This window comes from Haliaeetus albicilla, chromosome 21 (assembly GCF_947461875.1).
Source record: "Haliaeetus albicilla chromosome 21, bHalAlb1.1, whole genome shotgun sequence".
Taxonomy (NCBI): Eukaryota; Metazoa; Chordata; class Aves; order Accipitriformes; family Accipitridae; genus Haliaeetus; species Haliaeetus albicilla.
In genome coordinates this window covers 21,762,150-21,776,892 of record NC_091503.1, presented here as the reverse complement: position 1 = coordinate 21,776,892, position 14,743 = coordinate 21,762,150, and the positions used below count along the sequence as shown (strand labels likewise).

The window sequence follows — 14,743 nt, the reverse complement described above, 5'->3', positions numbered from 1 at the left end:
AAACAAATACAGTGTCCTGTGGTTAAACCACAACATACAGTGACATCTCTCTAGAAGGGTATTAATGATACTTTACTGAATCTTTACTATTTATACTGTTTATAAAACACCTATGTGCATATGCAGTTAACTCATATAATTTGGTCACACTGACAGATGATCAGGTCCAGAGCAAAGACATCATATCGAAACATTATCAGCAAAAAAGGATGTGACTGACTTTTAAATACAGATTGTAGGCTACCTTTAAAAAAAGTATTATTTCATCCTAAATTATAAGGCAAAATAGAGTAGACTTCATAATGTTATAAGCAAATATTTAAGAAGTTTTTAAAGTCAATTTAATGTTATTACATACTATCCTACAGGACTTCAAAAAAGAGTAGTATCCTAGCTCTGTCCATCTCAAGGGTAAAGCCAGCTCAGATCACAGGACAGGGCAAGGAGTTTTCAAGGCACAGCTGTCCTACAAGGACAAAGTCCCTCAAGGAAGGATCCCAAGCACTTTGCTGCCTTTAGCACAGGAACGCATTCTCCAAAGGAATCTTGATATATTTTATCTGACTAGTAACTGGAGAAAGAAAATATCTGCCGCCAATAAAAGAAATAATGTGAACGGGAAAACATATCCCATTCCATAAAATACCTTTAACTTCTGATTAACTGAGCTACAGGATATAAAAAAAAAAAAACAAAAACAAAACAAAAAAAAACCACAGCAGGGACAGAACCAGTTGTGACAGCAGACAAAAACTACCTCCAGGTAAGGGAAATGTTCTTGAGTCCAACCCACCTCAATGCACTTGATTCTACACAACTCCATTTGAGATACGATGTCATTACAGGCTTTAAAAACATCACAGTCGTTCTGTTCAACATGACACCTTGAACAATGTGTTTTCAGGGGCACTTTCTGTATAAATAGTATATCAACAATACTAATGGTTGTGGTTTAGGTTTATCAGGGTTTTCTGAACTGCAACTTAAAATTAAAAAAATCCTTCTGCTTAAATCAGTGTACACAGGCCAATTAAAAAGCACAAGATCAAGGACCAATAAACTAACACCCTATCTGGGATTGCAGCCATTCACAGATACTTAAGACTCTAAGAACAGGTCAGGGTAGAGAGGTATTTTCTGTGGCATGCTTTCCCTGACAAGAGAACCCACCACTTTAGCAAGAGTTCAATACCACTAGAAAAAAAACTGCTCAGAGGGATTCAACACTCCTGGATCTTTCCAAAAGGTGCTTCCTCCCAGGAATGCCCAGCAACTACTTTACTAAAGCGCAATAGGTATACCCATCACCAACCAAAATACAAGTCCTTGATAGAACAAAAGTGCTTCTTTTTCTTTCAGAAGAGAAGTTCATTGCAGGAATGTATTTCTAAAAGCCTACGGAACATACCCAAGAACAGTCAGACCTTTACAAGGACAAGTAGATCACTCACAGTAAACACTGACTTAACCCAAATGAATTATTTTCTTTATAGAGTTTATTTTAATATCAATTTTAATGAAAATGAGATTTTCTTAAACTAACATAATGTGTAAGCCTCCTAAAGTCTAACAAATGGATAGTGCAAAGTCCTGCCCCTGGGAAAGAATAGCCCCAGGCACCAGGACAGGCTGGGGCTGACCAGCTGGAAAGCAGCTTGGCAGGAAAGTCCCTGGGGGTCCTGGTGAGAACCACATCTGGAGCACTGGATCCAGTTCTGGGCTTCCCAGTACAGGTGAGAAAGGGACAGACTGGAAGGGGTCCAGGGAAGGGCCACAAAAGTAATCGTGGAGCATCTGACATACAAGTAGAGGCTGAGAGCTGCTGGGACTGTTCAGCCTGGAGAAGAGAAGGGTCTGGAGAATCCCATCACCGTGTATAAGCACCTGATGGGGAGGCGGATGGGAGAGAGGGAATGGCAGAGGCTGGCATTTCACAGCGGTGCCCTGTGACAGGACAAAAGGCAACGAACTGAAATACAAGATATGAAGTTTAAACCTAAGACAACCCTTTTTTACTGTACGGATGGTCAAACACTGGAACAGGCTACCCAGAGCATTTGTGGAGTCTACTGAAGATAATCGAAACCTGCCTCCACACAGCCCTCAGCCACCTGCTCTAGCTGTCCCTGCTTTGAGCAGGGTTGAACACGACAATCTCCAGAGGTCCCCGACAACCTCAGCCATTCTGTGATTCTGTGCATGCAGTACTACCTCTACTACACAGTTACATCGTAGGAACAAAGGGACATAATTCATTCATCTCTACATATACCGTGTAATAAGGGATTCCTTATCAGCTGCACAAGTGATACCATACACCTGCACTAGCTCCTCTGCCCTTGTCTCCCTCTCCCCCCTATACTCCACGCTCTCCTTTCCCCTTCCACGAAGCTGATATTCTCATTTCCTAACAGCTGCAGATTGGAGCCCTTTAAACAACAGACCATCTCCCACTCCTCCTATCCTAAGGTAGGATGCTGCCAAAACCGGCTACTAGCAAATCTCGCATCGCTAGTGTTTTCAGCCACAGGGTTACATGCACTTGTGAATTCTGGAAAGCTGGGGATAATGCATATTCTGTGATATTTAGCAAAGTATTAAAACAGAAGAACAGAGTTACTACAACACAATTGAGCCTCCCTATACCAAATGGGGACTGATTCTCTGTGGTGTTCTCTGCCTTGCTTGTCAATGTTAGTTTCTTCCTTCTTTTGCTTCTTTTTACTTGTTCAAGGGATCCTTTTTGTTTGCCTTGCTATCTGCTTTACAGTCACCTTAACTTCCATCAAGCAAGTTTATGAAGGCTATGTGCTTCAGTTTATTCTCTTTATTTCCTACTTTTGCTTGAATTAACCTTCATTTTTTGAAGGATATTAATTATTATTTTTTAAACTCTACCTACTTAATTTTACTGGGAATTCTTTATTACTATTGCCTACCTCTGCCTTTAATCTTATTTTACAATTAACCAACTGAGAATAAAATCTGCACAGGAAAAGTTCTCAATTCCCATCCACAAGCTAATGGTCTTTACGCAACTCTTTGCCCTCCATATCCTCGCCCTAGCTCAGCAGCTGCAATTTTCTTGATACTGAAGAACAGCACACTACTTCTAAGAACTATACAAAAAGGCACAGAGATGATACTGTCAGTTGGCTTCTATCAGGTATATATGTATCTGCACATCCAATGCAAAGGTTCAGAGAGTTTGGGAGTGGTTTTGGTTTGTTTTTAAAAGATCAGATCAAAAATGTTGAACCTACAGGACTTGTTGGGTTCTGACACATCCTTTGGCACATGGTATTAGTGAGGGATCAGCTTCTCAGACAGTCATTCTTCAACCACCAGTGTGAACACACTACCGCTGGTTTGAATCAGTACATTTTAAAGTCATATATGCAAGGAAAGTTACATAGCAGAAACTGTTGCAGAGAGCAGAGAATAAACAAAACCGAAATATTTCTCCCACATGACATTCATAATGCTATATAACACTTTCAGCCTGATTTTTTTTTTAATTTGAAAGGCTTATTGTGCTGAGTATTAATTTTTCCACTGAAACTATGTTTGCTTTGACAATCCATGTCAAAAATGTTTAATTTGTTACTCAACCAAGAAAAACAAAGATCTCCATAGCTACCAACAAGCTGTTATGATAGGATATAACGGCAGTTAGTTTTGTATCACCCAAACTTCATGCATTGGGTTTGTTGCTGTAACAAATTAAGATGTATTTAGGAAAAGTTGTGTTCTGTACAGATACAAGCTTTCCTCACCCAAATACAGTAATAGCTGCTCTTTTCTGAGATGGAAGATGTTTAATCTTTCGGTTCTAAGTTCCATGGAAGAGCACCCACATATGGTTCTCCCCTACATTTAATCAACATTATAAAAAATGGTCAGAAACAACAACAAAAGTTGTCTTTCTCCATAATTAGGAATTGCCAGGAACTGAGAGTGGAGAATGAACGATGCATGCTACAGGAAAGGAGTGACTCTCAGCAAAGAGAAGAAATGGAGAACAACCGGAGTATCCATGTGACAGAACAGAAAGAGTATATGCAAAAGTAAGGAAAAAGAGGAATAAACCCAGGCTACAAATAACATCAGGCTCATTAATAGAGCGGCAAGAGAAACATTAAGTTCAAAGAAAAATTTTTGGTCATTTGCTTTTAGTTAGACCCTCTTTCTTAACCAACTCCATTCTACTGGTTAAAGGACACACACCATACCACATCAATTCTGGCATAGGATTAGTAAAATAGAAAGATGGCCACAACTCAACTGGAAAAGATCTTGTCATCAGTTCTGTTGGCCAACACACACTAACTGGAAGTATTCTGGGAATAGCTTTTTTTTTTTTTTTTTTTTTTTTTTCCCATTTTTGGCAACAGTAGAAAAAGCCAAAAAGCCAGTCTCATCACCAAGCGCAACACCAGCAGTCAGGAAGTGAAGCCTTCTGAGGGGTGGAGGAAGCTTCTGCTGTGCAAATAGAATTAATCTGCTGGCAAACTGTTTCTGTTCCAGGTTACAGCCCTGGGATGTTGTTAGTAACTCCAGCACTGCAAGCAGATAGTTCATATCCAGCTTTTCTCTCCTCTCTACCTTCCTGAGCATGCCAACTGCTTACTAAGAACTATGTTTTTCTAACCAAAATGGATTTCAACAAACAGTCCATCTGCAGTGTGCCACACTAAACACATGACTGCACAAATAGCCTTGCTTGTTTACTAAAGGTAAAATCTACAAGAAACGTACCACAATATTTATTTATACTGGGCAGTAACAGCTGTTAGTGTATGGGTTTTCCAGTTACCCTCATCACAACTACACTTCTGTGGACGTCGGAGGCAGAAGTCCCTACCATGTCGTATTTTTCAACATCAATGAAGTGTTACAGAGAAACAAAACACATTCTTCACAAGACTTCTATTACAGGCTAATCAGTTCACCTTTTAAGAAAATGTATAGTGAAATAGTTAATTTTAAGTATATACCTGACACTCTTTTAATTAGAAAGGTCTGATTATGTAAAATGTAAGTAGAAGAAAAAAGAACCAGCCTAAGAGTTCACACTTTTGGAAAAAAAAAAAAAAAAAAAAAAATTCAACTCTTCCGAAGAATATTAAAACATTGTATTGAAAAGTGATGTAAAAGCCCCTATCTAAATAGGTCAGCAGTTCTCCTAAATAAGTGTATTGATAATCACTTGAAAGTTATAGCTAATGTAAAAAAAAAAAAAAAAAAAAAAAGCAGCACTGCACCTTACAAATCCATTCTAGAAAATTCACCATTGTAACACTCAAACTCAGCACACTTCTTGCTCTAAAACACAAAATTACTTCTAGATTGAAATTATGAAGCTTTTAAAATTAGAACATGCAATATTCATTGATAATTAAGTATCTTTTCAGGGAAACAACTTACTTGATTGAGTTTCTGAAGTGGTCCTCAGCAGGATTTTTTACTGTACAACTGTTCAGCAACCATAAATCTGCTTCAGCAGAGTTGTCTAGAAGACATAAAGATACAAATATGTGTTAAGAATTATCCAACCTCTCAAGCCCTACTTTATAACATATAAAAAAAAAGATCAAACTCAGCCATTATCAATAAGTTGACTATTTGCAAAATGACTTTATATTCAACATTTAAAGGAACAGGTTTTTTGTTTGCTATTTTTTTTTCCTAAAACACAAAACAACAAACAAAACCAAGACCACACACGAGCATTTCCATTGTACTTTTTTTTTTTCCTACAAAGGTAGAATGAACAGTTATCTCATTTACCAACTGAGATGCCACTAGGTTGCACATCATGGGAAACAAAGTTAAGAAAAATGGTTGCTACTCCCAAGAATGCATACAGCCTGCGAAGATCTGGCCTACACAAGGGCAAAAAGATCACCAAAATACATAAAGGTGATTTTTAAATTAAGTGGTCAACAATAGCAGGTTTCACTAACAAAACAAAATCCCTGCTTCAGCTCTATTGTGAATTAGTACTACAAAAGAGATAAATCAGAATAAAACATTAATCTCTACTAAAGACAAAAATGAATGTAACTAATTTGGAAAGAAGCATGTGTATTTCTAGTTTAGATTATATCTTAGTTATCATATAATTATAGCTCAGCAATTTTCAGACAAAAGATATTCATGCAACAAATATCTGCTTTCATTCAGATAAGCATATAAGTTTCTTCAAGAACCAAACTTTTCTGTATGTTCACAGCCTATTGATATCTGAATGCATTAACAGAACTGCATCCCAGAATTATCTGCGCCAGCACATACATAAACTCTAATCCTGTAAAACATAACCTATAGTACAAAATTACTAGCACAGTTATTTTTCTTGTGAATTCTTTTATTTGAAAAAAGAAGGTCTAGGATAATCCATGTCAAATATTCAAGGGCTCTAGCATTCATCAGAATAGCTTGTATCAGTTCGGATAAGAAATTTTGTGTCATTCTTCCTATTATTCAGTACATCCCGAGTACTGAAGTACTGACTGAGGTATCTTTAAATAACATAAGCCAATGAACAATGAATAGAGCTAAAACATAATTTTTAGGATGCTTTGAGTTGACATCCCGCTAAAGCAGAAGAAAGCTTGCAAAGATTTAAGCATGTTTACATATGCACTCATCACAAATGTATCCACATAGGCATGCATATCCTTTCCCCCCATACACATACTTATCACTCAATGCTAAAAGTGAAAAATCTTTCCTTGTCTCACTGCCATTTTCTCCAAAGAAATGATCCTTTAAAAATAACTATCAGTCACTTAACCTAGGAAGCAGGTAAAATGAAAATAACACATAAAATAGCAACCAAAGGACATACTTATGTTAAATAAGAGAAAAAAAACATTGTGAAGGTTTCTAATCTTTGTTGATAGAGATCACACCGTTAACTTGGATCAAACACCAGCCTCTTCTATGACAGCGAAAGGCTACAAAGGAGTCATCAAAAATAGCATTCAGACCTTTAGCTATTTTAAACATACAGTAAATCTACCTAGATCTGTCCCTGTCTTGACAGGTTGGGAAAGAGGACCAAGTTCAATTTTAGTCCATATAGAAGTCAGAGCAAAAATTGAACGAGCCAAAGAATCTCTCCTCCAATCCAGGCTGGGTGAAAAGAACATTTTCAGACTAATGAACATACTATTACTGTTAGAAAGATAATTATAGTTAAACAATTGATTAGCAATGATGTACAGTAAAGCAAAAAAAGGTAGTTTCAAAACCAGAAAAGGGTGAACTCTTGGGCTAGTCACATTCACCATGTATGAAAACAAACACATTTTTAAAACAGTTTTCCAATAACACTGCCAAAACTTTGTATTTCTTATTCTGTTCAGCAGCATAAAATGTTTATAAATTCAACTCCACACCCATAACACACCCACCTGAGAACTGGGGGGAACTAAACAAGAGGCCAGCACTGTAAGTCAGACAGGAGGCTGGGAATACATTCACCAGACAAGAGTTTCAGTAGCAGTCATACATCACTGTAGAGCATAACAATTTTCAAGAGATGTCTTTATTCAGAGGAGAGATGCCTTAATGCAGAGAACACCAGTTCTGGGCTTGGTTTCAGTTCCTCCTTGTACCATGGTCTCCACGTACAAAGGAAGAAATAGCCTCACTGTGACAAGACTTCTCCCCTAAAGCTAAAATAAAACTCCTTTCTTCAAAATGGCATTAGAAAAACTAACACATTTAAGTTTAGAAAGACCATACATACTAACGCAGCAGCAATCATTTCATACAGCAATCTGGACTCCAGACTATTAATATATTAGGTCCTTGACTGGGAGTCTGAGGGACAACTGCAACAGTTGCACATATTTTATACATCGAAAAAAATCTCCCAAATACATTCAAATTCATTCCTTCAGATGTTTCACCCTCTGCAGAACAGAATCTTCTGAGCAGTATTTGGGAAAAGAAGTCTCACTAATGTGTACACCTAAAAATCATTTAAGAAAAATAGAAGTGTAGCAGAGGCTTGTCTTCTTACAGCAGCAGTATTTTTTTATCATATTTCATTGTTCTATTTCTGTATTTATTTTTTAATCTTTTTTCTTATTAACTCTCATTCTCTCTCATACAGATATATTTACATACAAGTTTTGATTATGTATATATATACACATATGTTTATGCTATATGTATTTATTAATAAGAGTTCATACCACAAATCTTCAAAATGATAGCTGACTTTTCTTAGTTCTTTACTGCACTGTTCATACATAAAAGAATTACATGCACTGGTGTAGATTCACTATGATCTACTGTATTTTCTCAAGCAAATTTCAGTTTAAAAAAATTATTTACCCACAGGGCATTTATGTATCAGGTTGCAGGAAAATATGCCCTTGTACAACATTGCGAGGGCAACTTGTCAGCGGTCACATTTTGCTTTCAGAACTTTTGATGCACTTACACTAAATGCAAGGCCTTGATGGACATGCTGAAACAAACATGGACCAAAACACCAGATCAGAGTTGGCATGTATAAACAAGATCTTGAGGCTTCATAATTAGCAAATATTAAGCAACACTGGGGGTAAGGGTTCTTCTTTCGGGGCAGGGGGATTGGAGGGACTAGCTATAGGTAAATGTATATATACACCTATATATATGTATATTAATCAGAGTTCTGACACGAGTAGTTGCTAGTGTTCAGTGTGCACCCAAAAAAAGAGTAAAATAGCTCTGACAAATAAGCTCAGGCTTCTAAATACATGCTTACACAGGCAGGGGCAGACAGACCTGACTCTTCTCTGTTTATACTCCAGGAAGACAGACATGAACGTGTTTAGGTCTGGGTGGTAAACACCATATGAATGTAGCGTTGTGCCTGCTAAGGCAGCCCATGCACCCTTCCTTGGAAGGTCTCCACCTGCCACCTTCTCCAACTCCAGCCTCCACCTCGTAAGTCACAGTGATTCATTCATTCAGCAGGTTGACACCTACCGTCCTCAGAAACCGCCATTAGACCATAAGGTTTTGGAGAAACCTCCAGAATTTCAGTGAAGAACAGAGGATTGTGTTTGGGACCTCTCACAGATCTGACTGAAGAGGACAATCTGATCTTTACAGAAGGTTTTCCAGCAAGTCATACATACCGAGGCAGGCAAAATTGAAGCAAGAACCATAAGCACAGTGAACATCAATTACGGTAGTTAATATGAGATATAGGTGCCCTTTTCTATACTGTGCAACAAACTTCCCTAAGGGAACCTTCTTTCTTCAACTTGTTTCTAAATGCAACATACTTTCTAAATCATGATAATTTGCTGATCATTTTTTGATGAGCTACTTAAACAGTTTCCTGTACGTTAAGACATTTTTAGAAAAAAGCTATGTCAAATCAGCATTGTACTAAATGCTTAAAAACACAACTCAAAACCATGGCCTTTCTGCATTGTGACATCTTTTCCATAAAAGAAAGGCTACACTGGAAGTAAACCACAAAGTCTATCATACTTTCTGCAAAACAACATAGAGTACAAAGAAACCTAAAGGTCATGGAAACTTCTGAACACTTAACTTAATTGGGAAGCTCTGGAAAACATGAATTGGCTGCATTATGCAATACTAAGAGGATAAAATGGCAAGAGTCTGAAATATCAGTATACCTACAGAGGAAAACAATATTTACAATTCTTTTCTAACTAGCATTTTTGGGTTTGTTATCATTTTAGAAATCGTAAATCAGGAGAACTTCTTAAGAACACTGTAGTAATACTATCAGTTGAAAATTAAACAATTGACTTGGTTTTGCTCTGGTGTTTTAACTTAAGCCTTCTTCCTTTCAACTCTTTTTCCAAAACTTTGTTTTCTTCCAACTGCCCCCAACCCACATCTCCTTGAAAAATCAAAACACACACAGAGCACTGAAGTAAAAGAAACACAGATAGTGAAGCCCTGAAAGAATAGCCCTTCTTTACTTCAGCACATCACTCCTCTCTGCACTGAAACTGCTACCAGATTTGCTCAGCACTGCTTGCTCAAAAAACGTGACTTAATTCGTATGACATCCTTTTCAATCCTGTATATGAATCTGTGTAACTTCAATCCAAAAGATCTGTCTCTATAATCACAGAAGGCTCTCCCATGGCCTTTTCCTCCAGCTCTCCTTATCCTATTCCTAAGCTCTCTGCCAGTCTTCCTTCTCACCCCTTCTGATTTTCCTTTACTTCCAACTCTCTTGCACAACAGATAGCCTCCAGTTTCTCTGTTTTCATGTGCTGTATTCTAGTCTCTGTTCCCATTTATGGGCTTCCCCATTAACTCTTTGTCCTATGCATTCTCACTTCCAAAACAGCTCTGCCGCCTTCCCTCAATCCCCTGCTTGGCATTTTATGCCCTGGGGCCAGACCCAGTTAACACCCAAGTTATGTATCTGGAGCACGTCCTCACAACTGGACTCCATGTGAATCATCTCACCCCAAAAGACACAAAAATCTAAGCATGATGACATCTCGCAGCCAATTAAAAAAGTCACCCAGCATCTTGCCTGGAACAAAGTTACCAAACTTCTTATTTTCTTTCAACATTCCTGTGTCACAGGAACCCACTCTTACGCCCTGGGTTACTGAAATTAGGTGCTGGTTAATTGAATCATTTCTTGGGCCATTGGGCATCGAGGGACCTCTGCAAGTATTGGGAAAGAATCTCTTTCCTAAATATTAGTTCAGAAATATTGTGAGTCATCAGCACAAAAGGAAGGTACACCTTCCTCTGGGGACATTAAGTTTGGTTATGTGTTTCTAGACAATAGGCTTTGCTTGGCAGAGGAAAAATACACAAGGTTAAGAAGAACAGGAGAAAGCCATTTCCTTTTTTTTTTTTTTTTTGCTTTCCAGACATTTCTTTGGCACACAAAACACTTAGTTACCATGTGCTAGTTCTCAATATTTTGTACCAAATATAGTTAACTATCAAGTTTCATATATCATATCTTAAAGACTCCAAACAAGCAAGCACTTTCCCTTTTTCTGCTCCCTCAACAGCAACTACAAATCAAAACCACAAGTTATCATGAACTTCCAGATAGCATTTATTTGAAATCTCAGAGCCACATTATCAGTTCCCATGTCTGAAGACCTACCATGCATTTACCAATGACACAAAACACTTAAATGCATCCTGAAAGTACTAACTTTGCAGACTGCAAATGTCTTTCAAAACAGTCCCCCCCAGTCATCTCTTATCAGCAATATTAGGATGTAAAATATAAAAGGGTCAACTTGATTGCAACATGACTTCTGTTTTCTCATTGAATTTCTGAGATACTCTGGTCATACCAAATTATTTCATCTACAATTAATGAAAATACAACAACTTGGTTCACCCTGCAAATACGTTATTTAAAGCTCCACAAGGAAAGACAGACTGCTTATCAAATCAGGTAATGCGGACGGGTCTTCATTAAAAAAATAATTCTCCCATCATACCTCTTGCCCTAATTTAAACTGCACATATGCAAAGTTGCTGTTTGTATTCTCCATTAACATTTCCATTACTGAGCTAATAGCACAAGTAAGCTTTTCTGTTTTCTCCTGTTAAGAAATTGAGTGTATTTAGTAAATTCATTCTTGAGTGGGTAGACATCTCAACAGCAGCTACTGCTGGACTACAGACAGGTTCTGTAAAGCCTTCCAGATCAGCATGCTGTGTCTGCTATTAACAGACATTTCTCTCTGTCCAGCACCAAAACAGAGGTGCACAGGGACTGTCCACTGAAGACATCAAATGAGTTGGAACTGAGCATGTTTGAACACATAAGATCAAGCTAGTTCAACTAAGGGGGGGGGACGGGGGAGACGGACGGACCCCAAACCCAATAATACACTACTGACTGGATTCAAAATACTACCTGTTAAATCCTTGCCTCTCTTCATTTCAGTATGATAAACAAATAACTCAATTTTATTTACTCATGCATACTTTCAGGTCTGTCTGTGATGTTTCTAAAAAAATACTGTTATATTTCCAGTCACCACTGAAAGCCCATTCCCAAATAAGAAGTGTACTGTAACACACCTCTCTTTTCAGCTCTTTAGGTGGTAGCATGCAGCTGCTGGGACAAACTACTGAACTACCAGGTGGTGTCCCATTCAGTGTATACATGACCAGGAACCTTGCCTTATCACTCCCTCCAAACTACAAACTCCTTCAAAATATAGTAAGTTTGTGGCTGGAGCTAGCCAAGGCCAGCAGAACAGCTTATGGAGTCTGCTGCTACCACTAAAACTAAGGGCAACTTTGAAGTTACCCAGAAGATACCTTTTAACTAGAACTTGAAAAAAATACAATAGCTGAACACCTGAATTAACATTAATGTATTTATAAATAGTGTAAACAAAATAATCTGTATTTCAGAGCATGTACATTAACAGAATCCTGGCACAGGTGTACTGAACACAGGACACAGTACAGAAGAAAATGCACATGAAAACAAATTTTGCTTCAAAACATTGACTATGATAAACTTTATATTCTCCTTCTACCGTGTGACCATCAGTAGCACATAGTCTTATTTACATTGGGATTTCGAAGTGAGCAATCCATTCTCTAAATACCTTCCATCTCTGCTCTAGACACACCAGAGGCTGCAGCCTGGATCCTCGGTGATCCTTGGAGTAACCTACCTTTTTCTCCCACTGTCTACACACTTATGTCAGACTTCCAGGCTACTCCAGCTGTATTCCCGCTCGGAGCAGCCCAGGGTCTGCACTGCAGCACCCACACACACAGCGCGGGGTAGGAAGGCTTCAGCCCATCTACCCATAGCAACACCTAAGCTACACAGTCATGAACAGGAGCATTAAGTATACTTTAAAGATTTACTTTGTAACAATGTCAAGAGTCCAATTAGATTATACCTTTCATTTCAACTCCTTCTGCAGCATCCAGCTGATTTTTCTGCCTGTTTAACCAGCAAAGACAACAGGAATCGACAGTTACTTTGCTATTCTGTTCATCTTCTCTAACTCACTAAATCTTCCATGCATTAAGGCACCTAAGGATACTTGAGGTTGTAAAAAGATTCAGGTTTAAAAGCCTAAATCTACAAATGTTTCTTATTGAAGAGCAGCAGGTAATCACACTCTAAAACTGCAGTACCCATAGGGCATTTCAATAATTTTGTTTCAGTTTTTTCCCCTTTTGAGTGTTAACTTTCCTAAGCCCACAGCTACCACCACCTCTGCAGCCATCAAACATCTCATGCTTCTTCCAATCAAGAAAGGGACTGACCATTTCCATATCTTATCTGCTTGCTACCTTTGTTGATCAGAACAAAACCCACGTAGTTCAGTTACATCCATCTTCAACTCTGAGTACAGTGCTGTGTGCCATAAACATTTGAGTTTGGATTTTATTATACATTTTACAGTTCCACTTGTCTTCTCAAACAGCTCCCAGATAGACATCTTAAAGGAAAGGTACCCCATTTACGAGTATAGATCCATGACCACATTCTAAACAAAGCTTCTTCCAACATGACAGGAGCTTATGGGCTACCTTTTTCCCATGGCTCTTTGTTGATATCAAACAGTCAATGGTCTCTCTGCACATGGTATTATATGCCAAAGGTGGAAAAGGCAGCCTGAATTTTAGCTCATTCCTTCAAAATAAAGACCTCACTACTTTTCTCAAAGTGGATCGCACAACTATTCCTTGAACAAAGCAAGGCCTTAAAACAAGAGAGGAGAAATCTCGTTGCTAGCAAAAAGGTGTGTTGGCAGAAAGCCTAAGCATAGCCAGGGTCTGTTCAGCACAGTACCACCTAACACGAAGGAACCCAAATTATCCTGGGCAGCAGCAGACGCAGGTGCCGTAGGGCACCATGCTAAGGTGGGCATTTCATCCTGTTCTTGCACACAAATGTAATCTTGGTGCATTCCAAGAGTCAACTGCTCCTCTCACTTCACTGAAGACTTAATGATCAGTGTAAATGATTTCGCTATGAAGAGTACTAATGAGTGTTTTATCAATCTCGCAGGGAAAGTCCCACTACATTAGAAACAAGGTCAAGTAGCCTGTTTTAGCCAGGCTACACTACAAGGACATACAAATAACTCCAACGACTCATTCTGATGATTAACGCGGGTAGAATTTGTTTTGTTGACAGAATTTGGAAAAATCCCAGAAACTCCTCCTCCTCTAAGTCTTAAGCCTGCTTGATCTTCCAGAAATAGCACACGCAGTATGATTCAGTGCCTTTTTGTCTCTGTACTCCCTACATACAGCTTTATACGCAAAACACAAGACTTATTCAAATGAGCAAATACAGACTGACTGCTTCTATCTTAGTCACTAACAGTCTAAAGTCAACCATCAACAAAAGAAGTCTTGCACAATACCGTGCAACTAAAGTTTCAAAACACACTGCAAATATTAACTGATTTACCTTCAACACCCACATATTAAATATGCGCCCAGCCCTACACCAATTCCTTTTCATCTTATAAATGTAGACAAGTAGTTTCAGAGTTTCTATAACTTGATCAAGCCACACAGGATGTCTATGCAAATAAGGCAAGATCTTAGCCAAGTTGTCCCTGACTTCAGGCCTGCTCCTAAACATAAAGCTATGGCCTAGATTCATATGCACAAGTTATTTCAGTCTACATTATTTACAGGCCAGATCACTGTTGTCCAATAACTTTTTGACAACAAGTTTTAAGGAATCCCCAAAAACCAGCCCTTCAGT

General features: G+C 38.4%; 1 protein-coding gene across 2 annotated transcripts in view; it reads right to left on the bottom strand.

Moving 5' to 3' along the window:
• Positions 1 to 14,743, bottom strand: part of CDKAL1 (CDK5 regulatory subunit associated protein 1 like 1) — a 419,452-nt gene that overhangs the window by 342,424 nt on the left and 62,285 nt on the right. For both annotated transcript variants that reach the window (XM_069809205.1, XM_069809203.1), the window contains exon 5: positions 5,428 to 5,512. In XM_069809205.1, the coding sequence (XP_069665306.1) occupies positions 5,428 to 5,512 (85 nt within the window). The remainder of the gene's footprint in view (positions 1 to 5,427; positions 5,513 to 14,743) is intronic.